The 21,007-nt window shown below is 49.6% G+C and overlaps 2 protein-coding genes across 2 annotated transcripts; both read left to right on the top strand.

The window, feature by feature from the left end:
- Nucleotides 1–5,595: 5,595 nt before the first annotated feature.
- Nucleotides 5,596–6,087, top strand: LOC135392447 (uncharacterized). Its single transcript, XM_064623157.1, has one exon. The coding sequence runs from the start codon at nucleotides 5,596–5,598 to the stop codon at nucleotides 6,085–6,087; it is 492 nt and encodes a 163-aa protein (XP_064479227.1).
- Nucleotides 6,088–17,794: 11,707 nt separating this feature from the next.
- LOC135391572 (tyrosine-protein phosphatase non-receptor type 21-like) lies at nucleotides 17,795–20,780 on the top strand. Its single transcript, XM_064621869.1, has one exon. The coding sequence runs from the start codon at nucleotides 18,080–18,082 to the stop codon at nucleotides 20,570–20,572; it is 2,493 nt and encodes an 830-aa protein (XP_064477939.1). The 5' UTR covers nucleotides 17,795–18,079; the 3' UTR covers nucleotides 20,573–20,780.
- The last annotated feature ends 227 nt before the right edge of the window (nucleotides 20,781–21,007 follow it).

Below are 21,007 nucleotides of genomic sequence, written 5' to 3'. Positions count from 1 at the left end.
CTCGTGCTATGCCAACTGGACACGCTACCAGATCCTAAAGGCCACTTTCAAGAGGACTGTCTCTTCTTCCAAGAGTGCATTTCATAACGAGCACAATTCTTTCCTATCTCTCCCGAAACAACGGAGGGCTCTTCACCGGCACATCTCGTTTATCCGGGGCCAGACTTCATGTTCACCTGGCGAGCTTCACGTTTTATCCGATGCAGATGCCATGTCTCGTCTTGAAGATGTTGCCAAGGGCCTCGCCGCGCGCTTCCATAACACTGTTGCCCTACCTCCTCCTCCTCCTCCGTTCTCCGTGTCGCCGCACCCTGGATTCGTAGCAGTCGAATGGGACGAATTGGACTGCATTATCCGTGCGCTCCCTTCATTTGCTCCCGGTCTGGATGGCGTATCTGCTCGAATGATGAAATTTCTGTGGTCTGCTCACCCCAACGTCTTGCTTGAAATTGTCAACACCTCTCTGAGCTCGTCCTGGATCCCCCCTGACTGGAAAGTAGCAAGGGTTATCCTGTTGAAGAAGGTTGCGTCCAAGGGCCTTGCCATTGACAATATTAGACCGATCGCGCTAACGTCTGTCCTGTGCAAGACCGTGGAGCGAGTGATTCACCGCCGGTTGTCTGATTTTGTTGAGTCCAATAATATCTACAACTGTAGCCAGATCGGCTTCCGTCAGCGCTGTTCCGTCTGGATGGGTCACGTCAACCTTGAGAGCCAAATACGCCGCGCACAGGAGGATGGGGACTTCTCAGCTCTGGTGACGTTAGACATTGCACAGGCATATGACAGCATTGAGCACCGCGTTCTGCTGCACAGGCTGGCTGCTGTTCGTATCCCTCCCTATATTCTCTCCTGGGTCAGAAATTTTCTCTCTGGAAGATCTTTCCAATGCTCGGACCGCCACCTCGTCTCTTCCCCTCATCAGCTGTTTAGAGGGGTGCCTCAAGGTTCTGTCCTTTCCCCTCTGCTCTTTAACATACTCATGAGCTCCCTTCCCTTGGACGCGAATATTCTGACAATCACTTACGCAGATGACATCGCCTTTTTCGCCTCGGCCTCATCGCTGCACTTGTTGTACACGCTGACCCACCAGTACATCGACACTATTGTGGCTTGGACCACATCCGCTCATCTGAATCTAAAGGTCCAGAAATGTGCCGTGCTCCTATTTCCGCCTGTGGGCTTCCGTGGTGTGGTGCCCAGCTTCAATCTTTTGATAGGCAACGATCGCATCGACCAACCTGAGTCTCTGAAGTATCTGGGTGTGTGGTATGATCACAGGATGTATTGGGGCCGCCACATTGACCACATCAGCCGAAGAGCCTCCGCGGCACTGGGTTGCATCCAGCGTTGTTCCAGCATTCGTGTTGGTATGCGCAGGAATGCCCTCCTTTATGTCTATCGTTGCTATGTCCGTCCCATCCTCGAATATGGCTGTGTCCTTTTCTCTCGTCTCCCAGACTACCGGATAAGCAAGCTGCTCGTCTTAGAGAGGAAAGCGCTCCGCATGTGTCTCGGCCTCCCCAGGTATACTGCTAACGACGCCCTGTATCTTGAGGCGGGTGTGCTCCCACTGAAAGCCCGCTTTCATCTTTTAACAGTGAACACTTTCCTGTCTCTGGCGCATGAGCCCTCTTGCTCCTCACCACATTGAATCGCTCAGAGATTTGGGTTCCTGGACTAGCAGCCGGTGGCGCAGATCCAATATTCCCCAGTTGCTATTTGCCCAATCTCTCCTGTCGCCCCTGAACGTTTCGCTTGCCCATGTCCCCCAGCCGGTTGTGCCTCCCGCGCCAGCCTCTGTCCAGGTTCTCAGCATCTTTCATTCGGATGCCAAACATGCCCCTCTCACTTATTTGAAAGCAGAGCTTGACACTCACATGTATCAGTTTCCCAATCACCTGGTCATCGCCACGGACGCATCTGTCTCTGAGGAACGGGCGGGAGTTGGCATTGTCATTCCGCAGCTCGACTTGCACAGTCCCGTCCGCCTCCCGGACTACACACCGGTCTTTCACAGTGAGTTTCTAGCCATGCTCCTAGCGCTGATGAGGGTTCCCATCGCTTTCAAAATGGTGCTCCTTCTCTCTGACTCTCTTTCTGTGATTTCCTCCCTTGAGAGCCCTACAAGCCCCTTGCTCGCCACCTTAGTTGCTTTTGCACCTAGCCACATCTCCCATCTCCTTGTCACCTGGATTCCTGGTCACCGCGGTCTCCCGCTCAACGAAGCCGCTGACACCCGGGCTAATATGGCACTCTCTGGGCCAATCCTGGATGTCCTTCCTCCAATAGCTGACATCGTCCGGGCGCGCTACAGACGCTTCCTTTCACTCGCGCGGCGTCGCCCTCCACGTCCTGGCTATGAACACCTCTTATTCCGTTGGAATCCTGAGCATTTTGGCTGCCGTGAGTTCGAAACTTCTGTAACGCGTGCTCGGTGCCTCTCCCTCCCATTGAACTTCTATCTTCACCGTGCTGGCCTCGAATCGGCATCTGCGTGCCCGCACTGCGGACAAGCCGAGACTGTCCATCACTTCTTTCTCGATTGCCCCTCCTACGTCACCATTCGTCGTCGCCTTATCGTCCCCCCTCTTCTCTCCATCGGTGCTCAGCTCTCCCTGACATCTCTGCTATCCCTTGGAGCCTCCCATAATGGCGTTAGGGACCGCGCTGTTCTCCATAGTATCATGTCATTCATCTCCAGCCCTAACCGATTCTAACTCTTTTTTAACATCCTGTTGACCGCACCTCAGTAGTCCTGGCCAATCTCCCTACCGGATAAGCGCCATCCCGCTTGAGGAGCAACAACAACCAGAGCTCGAGCTCGTGAACAGTTGCTCGTTCGTGTTGGATTAAACACTTGTTCTGAATTGGAGACATCCTTTCCTATATTTTGGTGCCGAAACCCGGGAGGCATACACACCTCTTCTCTTCTGCACGAAAGGATTCTCCAATCATGGACCGCTTAAAACGACAACGGGCCCCTGTCCGCGCCAGGATCACAAGATTAACCGACGAGATCAAGGACATCCTGAATTCAACAAGCCCCTCTCGACAAGCTTTCTCTTCTCACCGACAGGGCAGCTATACTCGCAGGTATGGATAGCCAGATTGCAGCCCTTGTGGACGATGACGAAATCGATACCGAAGCGGAAGGATGTGACCAGTATCTGGAGCTTATTGCCGATGCTGCCCTCAGGGCGAACCGCCATCTTTCGAACACGAGTCTTCCAACGACTGACAACACTCGCCAATCCCTAATCCAAAGCAACACGGCATTACTATTGTCCACTAACGTGACACGATTACCAAAGCTCCAAATTGAACCCTTTACTGGGGAACTGTCATCTTGGCAATCCTTCTGGGACCAATTCAGTTCTGGAGTCCATCAGAATCCTACCTTATCAGTTATTGCAAGATTCCAGTATTTAAGATCTCTAGTCAAAGGGAAGGCAGACCTCGCAATTAAAGGTCTTGATCTCACTGTGGAAAATTATCGTACATCCATCCAAATTCTTCATCAGCAGTTTGGAAATCCCGATCGTCTGATATCAGAGCACATGACTAATCTTCTTGAGCTTCCAGTGGTGCGATCTTCCGACGACGTGGCGAAACTTCGCATGTTATACGACACAGTTACAGTACGGATGCGAAACTTGAAAAGCCTTCGAGTACCGGAGAGTTCCTATAGCATTGTACTTGTCACGGCTTTGCTACGCAAACTTCCTCCGCATTTGGAACTTGAATATTACCGCCGACAAACAGGGGCCAATGAAGGTAACACACAAGCGACATCTTCCTCGGAATCGCATCAGGCTAACGAGGATACCCCACAAGCGGCATCTTCCTCGGAATTACATCACGACAGTTCTACTCTAGTTGAGTCTGCGACCCTCATATCCCTGCTTGCCTTTCTTCGACGAGAAATTGAAAACAGAGAAAGGATGGTAGTTCGACGCAAGGATTCTGGTAGTTCAGCGCTAGCTCTGCCTCCTGGACATTCTCATAGAAACTCATCAGCCGCCGCTCTTACAGCAACCACAGGACGCACACATCAGAACAAAGGAATACAAAGATGTATACTGTGCGGTTCACAACAGCATTCGGTTTCCACCTGCACCATATTCCTAACCCCTGACCAAAAGATTACTAAACTGAAACAAGCCGGCTGTTGCTTCAAATGCGGCAAATACAAGCACCTTGCAAAGGATTGCCGAACCGCTAGAAATCTGTCCTGTAGCAACTGCTCTGGTAAACACTTAACCGCTTTATGCTGCAGGAATCCGCAAGCCGCAAACGTCTCTTCCGTAAACAGAATCTGATATCTCTTTAAAAGCGATAAAAAACCCAGTGCCGGGGAACAAGTCAAAAGACGACACAACACACAGGCACAGAGTTATTGTACCTATGCCTGTGCACACTATACCTGTACACTATACACTGTACACTGTACACTATACCTGTGCCTGTGTGTTGTGTCGTCTTTTGACTTGTTCCCCGGCACGGGGGTTTTATCGCTTTTAAAGTATGCTACACCGAACAGCCCTATTTTTAACCATTTTCTGATATCTCCACGTTCTGCCATACCACTTACTGACCAGCTGACAGTGTCTTCTCAGGATATGGCAGCCCTCACTGATCGCGCTTCCATCTATGTTTCTACCGTCAATCCTAGCTCAGTCATTTTACTGCAGACCGCACGAGCAACGGCATCTGCCAGGTCATCATCCCGAAAAAGACTCATACGCATACTTCTTAATGGGGGCAGCCAACGCACCTTCATCCGAAACTGTGTCTCTGCCAAACTCCACTGTTCTACGTCGGGCTACGAAGAGCTCACTATACTGTATTTGCTTTGGGACGTCGCGCCAACACCGAAAACGTATCACGTCGTGTCAAGGTTGCCTTGACATCACCTTTAAGCGCGCAGTCTTTAGAGCTCGAAGCACTCGAGATTGAGGATTTGTGTATGGGAAGCCTCCCAATTTCCGATGGAAATCTCATCAAGGAACTCTCCCAATCAAACATGACATTGGCAGATTACACTGTTCATCGCCTCGAAATACCAGGGATTTCACTCGTTACAGGATGCGACTACTACTGGAGCGTCGTAACAGGAAAGGTTCGCAAGCTTTGCAAATGTCTAGTCGCCGTGGAAACTATCTTGGGCTGGGTCCTACAGGGCCCTACTCCGTTGAACCACGAACCTCATGCCCAAGTGGCTCATGCATTACATGTACAGGCGACAGACGTTACCATAAGTCAGGGGTTGCGACGGTTTTGGGATGCTGAACATCTTGGGATTGAGGATATATCTTGCCCCGCCAGACCCCAAGAGAATCCTGTTCTTCAGCAATTCGCGGCGACAACCCGGTTATCGGAACAACGATACACTGTTCCTCTTCCATGGAAGGGGAGCAACAAGACTCTGGCTGATAACCAGTCGCTGGCTCTGAAACGACTTAACGTCCTAACCAGGAAACTCCGTCAAAGCAAAACCCTTCTCGAGACATATGATAGAACTATTCGAAAATATATTAATCTAGACCATGCAGAACGGGTAAACCCTTCGTCCCTCGTCTCTCAAGCATACACATGCCCCACCATGCCGTAATACGCGAAGATCTGGAGACTACAAAAGTGAGGATTGTCTTTGACATTAGCTCAAAGAGACCAGGATCCCAATCCTTAAACGATCTCCTCGCCTCAGGACCCAACCTCAATCCGGACATGTTGCGGCTTCTGCTCAGCTTCCGCTCTAAAAGGGTCGCCATCGTTGCGGACATAGAGAAGGCTTTCCTCCAGATCTTCCTCGACAATCAAGACTGGGATTACCTTCGCTTCGTCTGGTATAAGGTGGCACCTACAGTAGACGGAGATCTCCCTCCCCTTGAAGTATGGCGCATGACAAGAGTGCCGTTCGGCGCCACAAGCAGCACTTTCCTTCTGGCCGCCACAATTCAACATCACCTACAGTCTCTAGCCTTGGAGTACCCTTGGACAACCAGCAAGCTGAAAGATAACTTCTATGTCGACGATCTTGTTACTGGCGCAGACGACTACCCTCAAGCTCTGCATTTTCGATAAGGCAAGTCTACCAGTTCGCAAGTGGCTCACCAACGAACCTGCACGTCAGAAACAGTTCGAAGAACAAGGTTTAAGCCGTGCTACGACACTTTCTGTTAACGTCTTAGGAGTTACTTGGCGCACCACAACCGATGACCTATGCTGTGCTCTGTCTTCCGTATTCGAGTTCCTGAAGTCTAGCTCATGCACAAAGCGACAAGTCGTACGCGCCGTCTCTCGCATATTTGACCCATTTGGATTCTTGGTGCCATTCACTATATCTGCCAAGATTCTCTTTCAGCGCCTATGGGAGGAAAAGGCCTCATGGGATACACATCTTGGACCGGAACACTCAACCGCATGGCAAGGGTGGTGTTCAGAAATCCCGAAGCTTCAAAACTTCAAAACTCGGTACCCCGGCTTTTGGATCCTGATGTCTCTACGAACATCGAAAGTTTTGATCTTCATACATTTTGCGATGCAAGCCCCCTGGCTTACGGAGCAGTCGTCTACCTCCGTAACCCGGACACAACACGCACTTCGTTCGTCGTTGCCAAATCTAGAGTGGCACCTTTAAAGCGTCAGACTCTTCCGAGACTAGAACTTCTCGCCGCCTTACTATCCTCAAGACTAATTCAGACTACGTCAGCAGTTTCTAACATCTCCCGCTCTCAATGTCACGACTGGACCGATTCCATGATTGCTCTGTCGTGGATTCGGACAACGCCAACAAATCTCCCACCATTTGTCAGCAATCGCGTTATAGAGATCCAGTGTTATGTACCTCCAGACCTTTGGAGGCAGTCCCGGGCATCAGAACCCTGCTGATTTGCTATCGCGACGAATTACAGCCACCCAGCTTCTGCGAAACCATGCGTGGCTCTCTGGACCTCAATGGCTTCATCAACCTCCTGCCCTCTGGCCTCCGAAGCCTTCCTCACTCGGCTCATCAACTCAGAGTTTACAGCCTCTTTGCTCATGTCCTGAAGAGATCTCTGTCCTGCACACTCACGTATCCTCTCAGCATTTAACTCTCCTTGACTACAGTAGCTACATGCGTGTCATAACCGTAACGGCCTGGATTTTCCGTTTTGTTCGACGTTGCCAAAGGTCGCCTAGCGCCCCAGACCGGCGATCTCTCTCCCTATCACTTGACGAACAACAAATAGCGGAACACTATTGGTATAAGGCCGTGCAACTAGAAGCTTTCGGTCTGCATCCTGAAAGACACGACTCTCTCAAGACTTTCGTGATTTTCTCAGATTCTGACGGTATTCTTCGACTCAAAACCAGACTTGTCTTCAGCGACCTGGACAAGTCTTCGATATATCCCATAATTCTACCTGGCAGGCACCATTTTACTAGGCTCCTGGTGACACATATCCACATTCAACAGCACCATGCTGGGGTGCAGGGCACTCTTGCTCAACTACGAGAACGGTTCTGGGTATTAAGGGGACGTCAAACAGTGGAGATAGTCATCTATACGTGTGTCACGTGTCGACCAGTGCCGTGTATGCCAAAGGGAGTCTGGCCATTAGGAGGAGCCTAAAAAAGGGGCTCGACCTGTCAATCAAATTGAGCGTTTTTCATTGGCTGCTGTTTTCTATGCGGACCGCCATGACACCAAAATTTTCCCGAAAATGGCGGCGTAGCTTGGAACGGCGAAGCGAGGATTTCATGACAATTTTTTTTCACAAATTACGTCAATTTTATTCCGTAAGTGTACATTCTGTTGCAATTATCTTGCAAATCCCTTTAAATTACGCTCCAGTGTCGATGTTTACCTGAAAATAATATGTTTCGTCGTCCTTGTTAGGCCTAGTAACGACAGCGACCACAGGCAAATAGCGAGAAAAACGCTACAAATGGCCAAAAATTTTCATTTTATGACATACTTATATTCATATACACACCTGTGCCCGTTCTTGGTTCAGTCTTGTTATGTTTCATAGTTAAAATACGTATAATACCGGCAGTCTGTTCCAACTAGCGGTTCTGCCGGCCAATTCTGCTAGCGGCGGTTCTGCTAGCAATCACTTCTGCCTTCTGCTACTTCTGCTATTCTGCGTCTTCCCGGCGTGCCCCTCACCATCCAGATGGCGCCGTTAAAAGTGGACGCAAAATCCATTATGTTGCTAGGTCGTCAGGGAATATCCTATTCAATCTAATCCAATCCAGTTTCCCGAAAATGTCGGCACCCAGTTAATACAGGTAATATATAGATTGGATAGCCTGGGGTTAATAGCGAACTGTATTTTGGCTCGTGATTGGCCAGAGAGCTCAAAAAGTGGGTGGAGCTCCAGGAATAGGCATGTTCCATTAATGGCCAGACTCCCTTTGGCATACACGGCTCTGGTGTCGACGATTTGGCAGCTCCAATTTGCACCAACAAACGGCGCCTCTTCCATCCGATCGTTCCTCCCAGACTGCGCCTTTCTACGCTACTGGTATTGATTTTGCCGGTCCCATATATTGCTGCACGGATCAGCCAAGTTCGAGTCTGAAATCGTACGTAGCCTTGTTCACCTGTGCTACTACACGCGCCGTACATTTGGAATTGGAACTGACTTCATCAATGGGCGCTGCCGACTTCCTCCAGGCATTTAGACGCTTCGTTGCACGAAGATCAATTCCGTGCAAAGTGTACTCGGACAAGTTCCGAACATTCAAACGGGCGTCACAAGACATTGCAGAGCTTCACCGCCTCGTTCATGCTGCGCCCCTCCAACGCTACTGTGTCGACCATCACATTCAATGGATCTTTATTGCTGAACGCGCACCCAGGTGGGGCAGGTTCTGGGAGCGCCTCGTGAGGTCGGTGAAGGACGCTTTGCGCTAGTCCCTCAGTCGAACGTGCCTATCCTTCGAGCAGATGACCACCGTCCTCACCGAAATCGAAGCCATAATCAACCCTAGGCCTCTAACGTACATGTCCGACGACCCCAAGGATTTTTCTCCTCTGTGTCCCCCCACTTTCTTGTCGGAAAACGATTAACTGTTTTACCGGACTGTTCAGACACAGGCAGCGAGGTCAATGATACGCGCTCCTCGCTCCTTGAAAGGATGCAGCTTCGACAAACCTTGCTCGACGAATTTTGCCGCAGATGGACTCGCGAATACATCTCCGAGCTACCGTCTGCCCATCGCTTCCAGTACAGTTCCACCGTGCCATTCCAGGTGGGCGAACTGGTACTCCTTTCTTCTAAACCTCTCAGCAGAGCCTTGTGGCCTCTTGCACGCGTCACAGAGATTCAGCCAGGACGTGACGGCGTCATCCGTGCATGTAAAGTCATGCTCCCTAGTGGATCTGTCCTACGGCGACCGGTACAGCTTCTGCACAAACTGGAGATCTAGCCAGATGCTCGCCATATCTCCGCCGCAGGAATATAAGAAATTGCGAAGAGGATGAGGATCACCTGACCCCACCTGCGCCCAGTTTCGTTAATCATCAGAGCTCGAGCTCGTGAACAGTTGCTCGTTCGTTTTGGATTAAACACTTGTTCTGAATTTGAGTCATCCTTTCCTACAAATATATTTAGAAATCCAGTCGCGTCCTTTTATCCCGAAGACACTTCGTCATTGTCATTCTCACATTTTCTTTTATCAAATAGCGCAGTTTGTCATCGTTTGTCACTTGTTAGCGTGTTAGCGCAGCGGTCAAAGTACGCGCGCACGAGAGCGAGGAGGGCACGATACCCGAGACGGCCGAGACGGGCGGGGAAAAACAGAGGGTTCCGTCGGAGGCATTCGACGCTATACCTTTGGCAATGTCAGACGTTTGTCTTACGTATTAAAGTTTCGTTTCTTTTTCTTCCACTTTCCGATTCCATTTTATCCGACATGGCGACGAGGAAAACCGCATCGGCCACTGCCACCATCGCTACCACCGCTACAACTGCTACCTCCACTACGACACCGCCTGTTCTGGAACCTTTTGGGGCCACACCCAACGCTAGCCCTAACGACCCCACCGTCATCAACATGCTGGCAACTGCATTGAGCTCGATCACCAAACTTCTCGAACAGCAACACGCAACCGCACTGCAGGTAACTACGATGCCAGACTTGACGTCTACGCTACCACTCTACTACGGGAACGACGCCGACTGTTTCAAAGACTGGCATTCCGCTGTGCAGTCCTTACGAGAGAGGTCCGGATGGAGCGACAGCGCAACGCTCAGCTCTGCTATATCAAGACTTCGAGGACGCGCATTGGAATGGCATAAAACCGAGGGCACTAAGCTAACACAATGGAATGACTGGATCACCGCTCTGCAAAAAGAATTTGATATTCCCTTTTTGTTTCGCCAGTGGGTGAACCACGTCAACCTACGACGCCAACGCGAGAAGGAACCCCTTGTGGATTACATTTACGCCCGATTACAACGGATCAAGAAAGGAAAGTACCAACTTTCTGACCCTGACATAGTGGACTGGATTATCGACGGTGTTCTCGAACCAAGACACAAACCTATGCTCTCTGCCTTTTACACGCTCCGGCAAGGTTCTGTAAACGACCTGGTACAGTACGCTCGGGAAATTGATCGCCAATCTACGGACACAGTGCACAAAACTCCCTCCACCGACCACTCCAAACAACGAACAGCGAGGACATTCACAACAAGCAGAAATGACCAAGAAGGAGTTCGGGACCAGAAACCTTCTGACGGCATGCGAAGCCAACCACCTGAGGAAGGCTAAACCTGCAACTGTTCCACCAGACATGTGTGCAAGGTGCTTCAACGTCGGACACCGCGCAAAGGACTGTTCTCTCCCCGACACGCGTACGGAAGAGGAAAAGGCTGAAGCTCAGCAACGTCGTCGTAGCCGTGACGGCCAGTTCCAAAGACAAACGCCGCCTCTCACTGAAAACGCAATCAATAACGTTGTGTCCTCTTATCATGCACCTGCGCATGACATTATACTTGTTCCAGCCAGTATAAATGGCATAGATGTCTTAGCACTATGGGACCCAGGCTCTGCTGCAACACTGCTATCTCACGACATCGCAAAGCTCCACAAAATTGACGTCATCCCTAACAAGACCGTCACGTTAAAGGGACCCTTTGGTGGAATCAACAGCCCTGTCGGCCTGGCCCAAGGGACCGTGTCAATTGGATCGGCAACAGCTACCGTCGAACTTCGAGTCGTCGACAGTTTGAACTACCCCTTTATTGTCGGCTTGGACTGGCGACGCGCAGTTCCTTTTGATTATATTGAGCGCTTTCACGGAAACGTACACACTCTCGAATGGATTCCGAAACCGAAACCCGCAGACATCGATACACCAGAAATCGCAAATCACTCGCCTGCTGTTGAGCTTGTAGAGTCCGAATCGTCTCAGCTCTCTGCTACTCCGCCACTGAGCGACCCCAAGGCTGCAAGCATCAGCCACACCACCGACACAGGCACTGAACCTGACGCTATCAACATCGGGGGATTCACAAAACTGATCATGGAAAACGACACAGGGCAAGCTCGCGACAGACCCATTCCAAGTCTTCCATCAAAAGATGATATAGCAAGCAAAATATCCTGTCTCCAGGCCTCACAAAACGTAACCACAGAGGAGCTTGAGAGGCTAAAAAACGCATTGCTAACGAACTTGGAAGCGTTTACGCAACCGAGTACGGAACTTGGACTTTGCCCACACGTGGAACACACCATTGATCTTCTTGATGACAAACCGGTACGCATGCAACCTTATTCTACCTCAGAGGTCAACCGGAAATTCATCAAGGAAGAGACTGCCAACTGGCTTCTCAAAGGCATCATAAGGCCGTCACGATCACCATATGCATCGCCGGTCATCGTAGTCGACCAGCCACACCACGTGTCCACACCCAAACGCCTCTGTGTTGACTACAGGTATCTCAACGCAAAGACGGTGAAGCATGCATACCCCATGCCCCGCGTTGAAACTGTACTCCGCAAGATAGCAGGATCTCGTTATATGACAAAACTGGATATCAAGAAGGCTTTCCTCAACATTCTGCTCAAGGAATCCGATAAGTCAAAGGCTGCATTCGTCACCGAGAATGGACATTACGAGCCCAACCGTATGCTTTTCGGACTATGTAATGCGCCAGCAACGATGCAGAGTGTCATGAATGACGGCTTAAGACACCTTACGAGCACGGGACATGTTGAAGTTTACATTGACGACATCTGCATTTTCACTGATAACGTTGATCACCACATTGAGCTTGTCTCCGAAACGCTGCACACTCTTTGTGAACTTGGACTACGAACTGACTTTACCAAGTGCATCTTTATGAGTTCCGCCATTCAATTTTTGGGTCTCATTGTTTCACCCGCGGGACTTTCTATCGATCCTCACCGCACAGAAGCGATCGAAAGGTACCCTACACCACATAACAAGACGGAACTGCGGTCATTCCTGGGACTAACATCGTACTATAGAAAATGCATCAAGGACTATTCGAAGATTGCCCGTCCTCTTACCGACTTGACAAAGAAGGACGCACAGTTCGTATGGACTAGCGCCTGCGAAACCGCAATGACCACGCTCAAACAATGTCTGATGCAAGCGCCCATACTTTCAACCTTCAATCCTGAGCTTCCCACAGAAGTCCATGTTGACGCATCACACCAAGCTTTTGGAGCTGTTTTGGTTCAGCGAGAGGGTAAAGTTGCCCGTATTGTAGAATACGCCAGCAAGAAGGTTCCTATATCGGACGAAAACAAGCATTCAACTGAACTTGAAGCCATCGCATTGCACTGGGCTGTGACTGACAAGTTCCACTGCTACCTTCAAGGACTGACACACTTCGATGTTTTCACCGACAACTGGGCCGTTACACATATCATGACGAAACAGACGCCACACAGACGCCTCGCACGGCTTATGCTCGACCTGATGGAGTACAACTTCACAATCCGACACACACCCGGCAAGCAAAATACCGTTGCCGACACGTTGTCAAGAATACCCGACGAAGTTCACAATCTCCTAGTTCTTCGTGCAGCGGACTCTCGCCTCAACGACGCACAAAGGCAGGATCCAGCACTTAAACCTATCATAGACGACCTCGAAACCTCTGACTGTCCATCCGCAGCGAAGGAACACTACTCCCTTGTAAACGGCACTCTTATGTCAATCTCTCCAAATGAGACACCTCGCATAATGCGCACCGTCATACCACGATCACTCAAGCACGCTGTCCTCAAATGCTACCACGACAAAGATGGCCACAGCGATGCTCCACGAACACTTTCAAAAATTCAGCGAAGGTACTACTGGAAGACAATGTCGCAAGATACACACACATACGTGAAGGGATGCCCGAAGTGCCAGGAGTATAACCACGTGCCCGGTGTACAAACGCGCACATTGCAACCCCGAGCACCACCTACGACACCATTTGACCACGTCGCTATTGATCACGTTGGTCCAATAAACACGGAGGATCCGAACAAATATTTCATTACAGCTGTTGACCTCACCACGCGGTTCATTGTAACACGCGCTGTTCCCAGTAAATCCACTGAGCATTTCCTCACATTCTTTGAGGAGGACATTATTGATACGTACGGAACACCTCGAGTGGTCGTCACAGACAACGACAAGGTGCTTATATCTGCAGCAGCAACACGATATTTCGCCGACCGATATATTGAACGACGGACCACCATACCTTACGCACCTGAGACTAATGGGCTTGTAGAAAGAGCCAACGGCAAAATCTTGCCAGTACTCCGGAAAAACATCGACGGTGACATCGATCACTGGAGCGCCTATCTCAAACGCTCAACATTCCAAGTGAACGTCACCGACCATGCAGGACTAAGAACATCGCCATTCCAGCTGCTCTTTAATTACTCACCCCGACGGCACATCGAGAACGCACTTCATGTCAGCCCAGGCAATCCAGCCATCGACATTGAAGATGCGCGTAATGACGCACACGTCAGCCTTACAAAGTATTTACAAGCCATGAAAAAGAGTTTCGACTGTCGACACCGGACACCAACATACAAGATAGGAGACAAGATCCTCTTCTCCAACGGAATGAGAAACGGCAAGTTTGGAAGTCTCTATGAGGGACCCTACACAATAACGAATGACGAGGACAACGCTTACACGATTGAACGCTCGTTGCCGAATGGGCAAACTGAAAAGAAAATCGCCACTGCCATGAAAATCAAGGCCTACCGCGAACCTCATCACATGGAGCATGACTACGACCTCAGCGAGATATTTGACGAGTTTGCCTCGGACAGCCAACCTGACGAGGATCCATCAGCCCTGACCCCTGATATAGCAGAACCCGCTTCCTCGGAAGTACCGCTCAGAGCTCCCGTCGGAAGCCACAAACGCAGGAGATGCCCACCTCGATGGCTATTGGATTACGTCACCGGCGAAGATTGCGAGGACGCAATGTTTTACACCGGGGCCGTGTTAGCGTGTTAGCGCAGCGGTCAAAGTACGCGCGCACGAGAGCGAGGAGGGCACGATACCCGAGACGGCCGAGACGGGCGGGGAAAAACAGAGGGTTCCGTCGGAGGCATTCGACGCTACACCTTTGGCAATGTCAGACGTTTGTCTTACGTATTAAAGTTTCGTTTCTTTTTCTTCCACTTTCCGATTCCATTTTATCCGACACACTGCTATTTCCAAACTTCCACCCATTCGGTGAGCGCGCGATGTCCTTTGGTCAATGGGTATATCTATGATACCTGACGCAGTAATAACACGTGGTTATGACGTGAAAACATTTTTTTAGAGCCGCAAAGGCTGGGAGCTATGGAGGTCTGGCAGCCGCCGCGGAGCCCGTCACGTCAGCTGGAGCCGTCGTCAGTTGTGCTTCGTCTCTGGCGTGTTCAGACGTGTCTCGTGCGTTCTCCGAGAATTTCGCGAGTGGCTGAGTTTGTGTCTCATGTCGTGTGGCAGTTTAAACTGCAATGTTCTCCAATTGATCCCGGACCTTCTACAACTCAAAATACTAGTCAAAGTATACAGGGTGTCCCAGAAAACGAGTCACTGAATTATAATAAAAAAAACTACGCCACCTAGAATCATGTGGTCAAGAGCATTTGTTCTTATTATGTTTTTGCCACCTCCTCATGTGAATCTCGTGTAACGTAAGTTTAATTATGCAAATTTTTGCGAGCTTAAGTCTGAAATTTGCCTAGTAAAGGTCACTTTTTTTACCCTACCAATGTGAAGAGCGTGTCTAATTTAGTCAAATTAATGATAATTGACAGGGATATTCAGGAGCTATCCCATCGGAAAAAATAGCCGAACATCATGCTCTACGGAGGTCGCACAGAATAGCGCACGATGAATTTTTCAGCGCAATCTTTGTCAGTCCGACGAAAGGAGGTTGGAAACCCAGCCCTCCCCGATATCGCAGAAAGGGATAAAAGAGGCACGGCTTATCACGTCCGACTTTCGCTGGGATAATGCTTTCCCTCTCCCAATTTTAGGAACTGTTACTTTTTCTACTATCACTCTGTGGGCTGGCTTCGGAACCTCCATTCGTCGCACTCAGAGCGATTGCGCTCAAAAAGTCATCGCGCGCTATGGTCCGGTGCTCCGAAAAGCATGATATTCGGCTATTTTTTCCGATGGGATAGCTCGTGAATATCACTGTGAATTATCATGAATTTGAGTGAATTCGGCACGCTCTTCATATTGGTGGGGTAAAAAAGTGACCTTTACTTGGCAAATTTCCGAGTTCAGTTCGCAAATATTTACATAATTAAACTTGGAGTACATGACATTCACATTAGGAGGTGGCAAAAACCTAATAAGAACAAATGCTCTTGATCGCATGATTGTAGGTGGCGTAGTTTTTTTATTATAATTCAATGACACGTTTTCTGGGACACCCTGTATACAAATATAAGAAGCAGAAAACAAGCGTAAGGGAAGCAATTACAAGCAAGATGAACGTTTAGCTAACGCGTTGTCATCACGTTGTCATCATTTGCCCCAGCTACTACCAGAAACCCTAGATCAGTACCAAAGAGAACTTTGAAAATACATAGATTCTTTGAGCTTGGCAACACCAAACGTGGCTATTCAGGGACAAATGAACTGGTCAAATTTTTCAGCTCCCGAGATACAAAGTTTTGGGAAACTGATTCACTTGCCGGAGATGTTCATAACAAAGAGAGTATTCATCACCTAAGATTCTGCGGCCTCAAGCCTGGATGAATAAACAAAGTCAACCAATACAACAGAAAATACAGCACTTGAACGAGACGACACACAGCTCGCAAAGGAAAGGGTAGGCCAAAATCATATCCGAAGGAGCAAAATCGAAGCAGGAGACTGGAGAAGGAACGTAATAAAAAAAATGGAGGTTCGCGTACTACAACGAACATAAACTAGTCTCGCTTATATGGAGAGGTGACAGTGGAAGTGCACTCCTCTTTCAAGCGTGAATTGGGTCTACTGACAAATGCTAGGAGGAGTGAAATGTTTGAAAACATCGATACCACCTGCCAGTCATTGAGGCAACGGGGCCCTGCAACACGTTCTGCTCGAATGTAGAGCCCTACAAGCAGGGGCGGATCCAGGGAAGATCCTCGGGGGGGGGGGGGGTCGCCATGTAAGACGGCGAGCTGCTGCGCTTTCATTTCACACCAGAATTTTATTTATGATCTACATGTTGCGAAGCTTAGCAAGCTGTAGAGGAACGCCACCGTGCGGCAAGAAAATCTGCCGGAATGGAGGGTAGAAGTATGTCTCGGGGGGGGGGGAGGGCACCCCCCCCCCCCTGGATCTGCCCCTGCCTACAAGCTACAAACGACCAGTGAAGCCGAAGCCAAAAACTAGGGATGAGCCAATCGGATCCGCGAATCCCCGAATGCTAGGCACGGATTCGAGATTCGCGAATCCGAATCCCCATTGCACAAAACAACGAATCGAATCTTTTGAATCATCCAACCACGTTTGTTTGTTTCTTTATAAAATTGGTGCCTCCGGAGTCCGCCGAAAGTCTGCTTAGCCTGCGGGCCCCGGGGCGCACCAGAAGCACAGCATAAAACTCCGACATTACAAGTTTAAAAGTGACACGGTTTGGTTCTTGATTGTTGCTTACTTTTATAGAAGAAATTCAGACTCGATGGTTTATGTATTTCCTGGACTTAAATTACACTTAGGGAGAAGTATATGAGTATGTTTCCTCCTGAAAGTGAACTATTATTTAATTTGTTTTGCATTAAACAAATATATCAAATTCTGCTTCAAAACATTTTTCGGTAGAAGTGTTTTTTTTTCCCTGGCTTTTAAAATTATTTTTTTAAATAAAGGATTCGAAAGGCTCGAGATTCATAAGATTCGTGGATTCGCAGAACCTTCCTTGGATTCGGTTTCGGATTCGGGAAATTCTGGATTCGTCCCATGTCAACCAAAAACAATGAAAGAGACATAATCACTGTGACATAATCGCTAAGAACAAGAAGAATAAGAATAATCACTAAGACATAATCACTGTGATAACGAAACCGAAACAGCGCCGCCCGATTGTATGCCCCGAATGGCTCGTGCGAAGGCTGCGCCATCTGGTCAAGTGGGAACAAATCACAATCCGCTACACTAGCATCGTTACTAAGGCTGCAGCTCTGACTTCTGTTTGAAGGCCGCCCTGCATTAAAAGGGATTAGGTGCAATCTGCTCTACTCTGCAACTCATACCCGACGAGTGTGAGTGTCCCAGGCGTGGCTGGCTCAATGCATAGATGGCGCCCTAAACCCGCACGAGACGAGACAATCCAATCCAAGTATATTGACCGACAGCCAAATGCTTTCCCACCTTTGTTATGCTAGTGTTGTTCTTCGGAATGCTGTTGCTCTGCATTAGGGACTTCAGTTACCAGGGGCTGTAGCCCTCTATTATAACACATGACGGTGATACACTACATGGCCTGGCGACTTCTGGCAGCACTTGGCCTATGCATATCCATTAAGCCTACGTCACACAGAGCTGTCATGTAGGGCGTACAGACAATGTCAGTAGGTACGATCGTTACGATTCACTATGCCGTTCAAATTGAAACTGAAAAAAAGCAAGCAATACAGTATTGCTTCCAAGAGCTTATGCGTGATCGCTGTGAAACTTCTCGAGAATTCAACTGTCGAATGCATCGTATCTTCCCGCACACTGGGTCAGGAATGTCTGAACAACGTTTGCCAGCGGCTTCAGATCCAACAGGCCGAATACTTTGGACTTCGCTATCAGAGCAAGCAAGGTGAACTTCGTTGGGTGGATCTGGAGAGACCCCTTAAGCGACAACTGGACAAATACTCCAGCGAGTGCACGCTCTACTTGGGTGTTATGTTCCATGTTTTCGACGTCGACCGCTTGCACAACGACGTCACCAGGTATTACTACTTCTCGCACCTTAAATCGGACGTTATCGAAGGTAAACTGCCTTGCACCAGAGAAGAAGCGATTCAATTAGCCAGCTACAGCCTTCAGGCAGAGTTTGGAGATCACCGGCCTGAGCATCACACTCCAGACTATCTAAAGAACTTCGTCTTGCTCCCGAAACGGATTGACAATCAGGAGGTATTGTTGGAGCAGATAGTCCAGGCACATCGAAATTTACAGGGGATTCACCATTCACTGGCAGAAGTTTACTATATCCTGGCTGTTCAAAGGCTAACTGGCTATGGCGAGGAGTTGTTCCAAGTCAGAGATGCAGCAGGAGAACAGGTTGTCCTCGGCATCTCGGTCAAAGGTATAACGGCAAAGCACGACACGGTCTACGGTTGGGATGAGATCGTAGATCTTGTACACCATAAGAAGAGCTTTCGGATCGAGGCTCGTGACACGCGGTCCTCGGCTCAGTTTTATCTCCCAGATGTGGAGACAGCAAAGTATGTGTGGAAGATGTGTGTTCAACAGCACAAGTTCTTTATGTCCGCCAAAGAGAGTGAAACAAAAGCTACCCTGCCAAGGGCATCGTGGGACCTCAATGGAAACCGAGCCAGTAACGCTCAGCCTGCAGAAGAAAGCAGTAACAGAGACGTTGTGCAGACGGATGATTGCAACAGCACTGCAGAGTCACTGAAACGATTACCTTCGTATCGTCAAGCTCCGGACTACGAAACTGCCATTCGAACAAAGTATGGTACGACAAGTGTGAGCCTCAATGACCTCTCAAGCCACAAGAACCATCCTCTGTTGCCTCCTTTGTCCTGCTCACAGTATGGGAACTTTGTGGACCTCACAGAACTGAGAGACTCGCTTTCAAACTTAAATGAAGGGCCTCCTATGCACACGTACAGCACTCCAGAACTGGCAACAGCGCATATGTCGTTTCAGTACAAACCACCTCCTCCTTATCCATATGGACAGAGGTCCAGCTCAAGCACACCCGACCTGACGAGAAACACCTTAGATACTGGTCTGCTGTCTCGAAGAGCCCATGTTGAGATACCTTCCTTTTACGAGCAAGTGTGTGCAAAACCTATCCACACCACATACGTCACCATTGGAGAGTCTTGGAGTGCGCGCACGAGCAGTGTATCTACAGGTGAAAGAGTTCAAGCATCTTTAGCCTCGGAACAAACTGAGGAGGCCCCAGTTGGACCCATGATGATGGCAGCCATGAATGGCCTGGCAGTAACAAGGCCACACTCTCAAGGCGCGTACAGAAACGGTGATGGCAACGTGGATGCAGTCCTCGAGAGCTACCTCACAGAGGGGCAGGTTTTCCTAGAGTTTGAGAGGATTACCAAGAAACGGCTCGATGCAGACCTGAGCACGGCACTGATGCCAGAGAACGCGTCTCGCAACCGGTTCAGCGACGTCTTGCCGTACGAAGAGAACCGCGTAAGGCTCACTCCATCGACTGACAACAGAACGGGCTACATCAATGCGTCGCACGTGTCTGCCAGCGTGGGTGAGCAGCAGAGGTTTTACATCGCGGCACAAGGACCCATGGAGAGCACCGCAGAAAGTTTCTGGCAGATGGTGTGGGAGAATCACGTCACGGTGGTTGTAATGCTGACCGAGACGCGAGACAACCAAGGGCGTGACAAGTGCCATCAGTACTGGCCAAAGGACAAGGGCGAGACCCTTACGTTTGGCGCGTACCACGTCGTCTGCAAAGGGTGGGTGTCGTCGTCAGTGGCCGTGACGTCCTCGTTGGTGTTGAGTCGTCCTGCGGTGAGGAGCAGCCGCGAGGTGTGGCACCTAAGGTACACGGACTGGCCGGACCACGGCTGCCCGGGCAACGTGCAGGGATTTCTGGGCTTCATGGAGGAGGTGGACTCCCTGCGTCGACTTTCCCCATGGAGCAACTCTCCAGTGGTGGTGCACTGTACGGCTGGCGTTGGCCGCACAGGTGTTGCCATTCTCTGTGACATCCTGCTCTTCTGCTTGGACCACAACGTGCCCATGGATATACCGCGGGCGCTGACGCTGGTGCGTATGCAGCGCATGTTGAGTGTGCAAACACTCGCCCAGTACAAGTTTGTCTACCAGGTGCTCGTGAGACACCTCCAAGACTCTCGCCTCATCTGAACGTGCCAAGTGGTGCCATTTCATTACTAGTGTCCAATAGCCACTGTGAGACATGTGGGATGTCTTCTACATGTGCAAAGGATGTGCCTTATTTTTGTTTTCTACATATTCAACGCATATAGCTTTACATAAAACAAATAACTTGAATCTGGTAGCTCATTACTCATTGTAAATGCGGGAGTAAATAAACGAGGAATGTCTCTCGTTACTGGGTTTATGCGTGTGTATGCTTCAGTGGAACTTTCCCGCCAACTACCCCAATTCACAGCAACTTCAGTGTAACCGTTGCTCTGCTTTGCACCGCAATATAGTGTACAGTTCCGCAGGAAGCAGTAAACAAGATATCGTGCAGGCTAGTTTTTCACTCTAGTGCCGAACTGTAATGTTACGCATGCGTAACCTGGAATGTCGCATTATATACATACAGCCCTGGTA

Source organism: Ornithodoros turicata, chromosome 4 (genome assembly GCF_037126465.1).
Source record: "Ornithodoros turicata isolate Travis chromosome 4, ASM3712646v1, whole genome shotgun sequence".
NCBI classification, from domain to species: Eukaryota; Metazoa; Arthropoda; class Arachnida; order Ixodida; family Argasidae; genus Ornithodoros; species Ornithodoros turicata.
This window is presented reverse-complemented; position numbering and strand designations above follow the sequence as displayed.

Coding starts and splice junctions, on each gene's coding strand:
- LOC135391572 (XM_064621869.1), top strand. CDS start 18,080: ATGCCGTTCAAATTGAAACTGAAAAAAAGCAAGCAATACAGTATTGCT.
- LOC135392447 (XM_064623157.1), top strand. CDS start 5,596: ATGCCCCACCATGCCGTAATACGCGAAGATCTGGAGACTACAAAAGTG.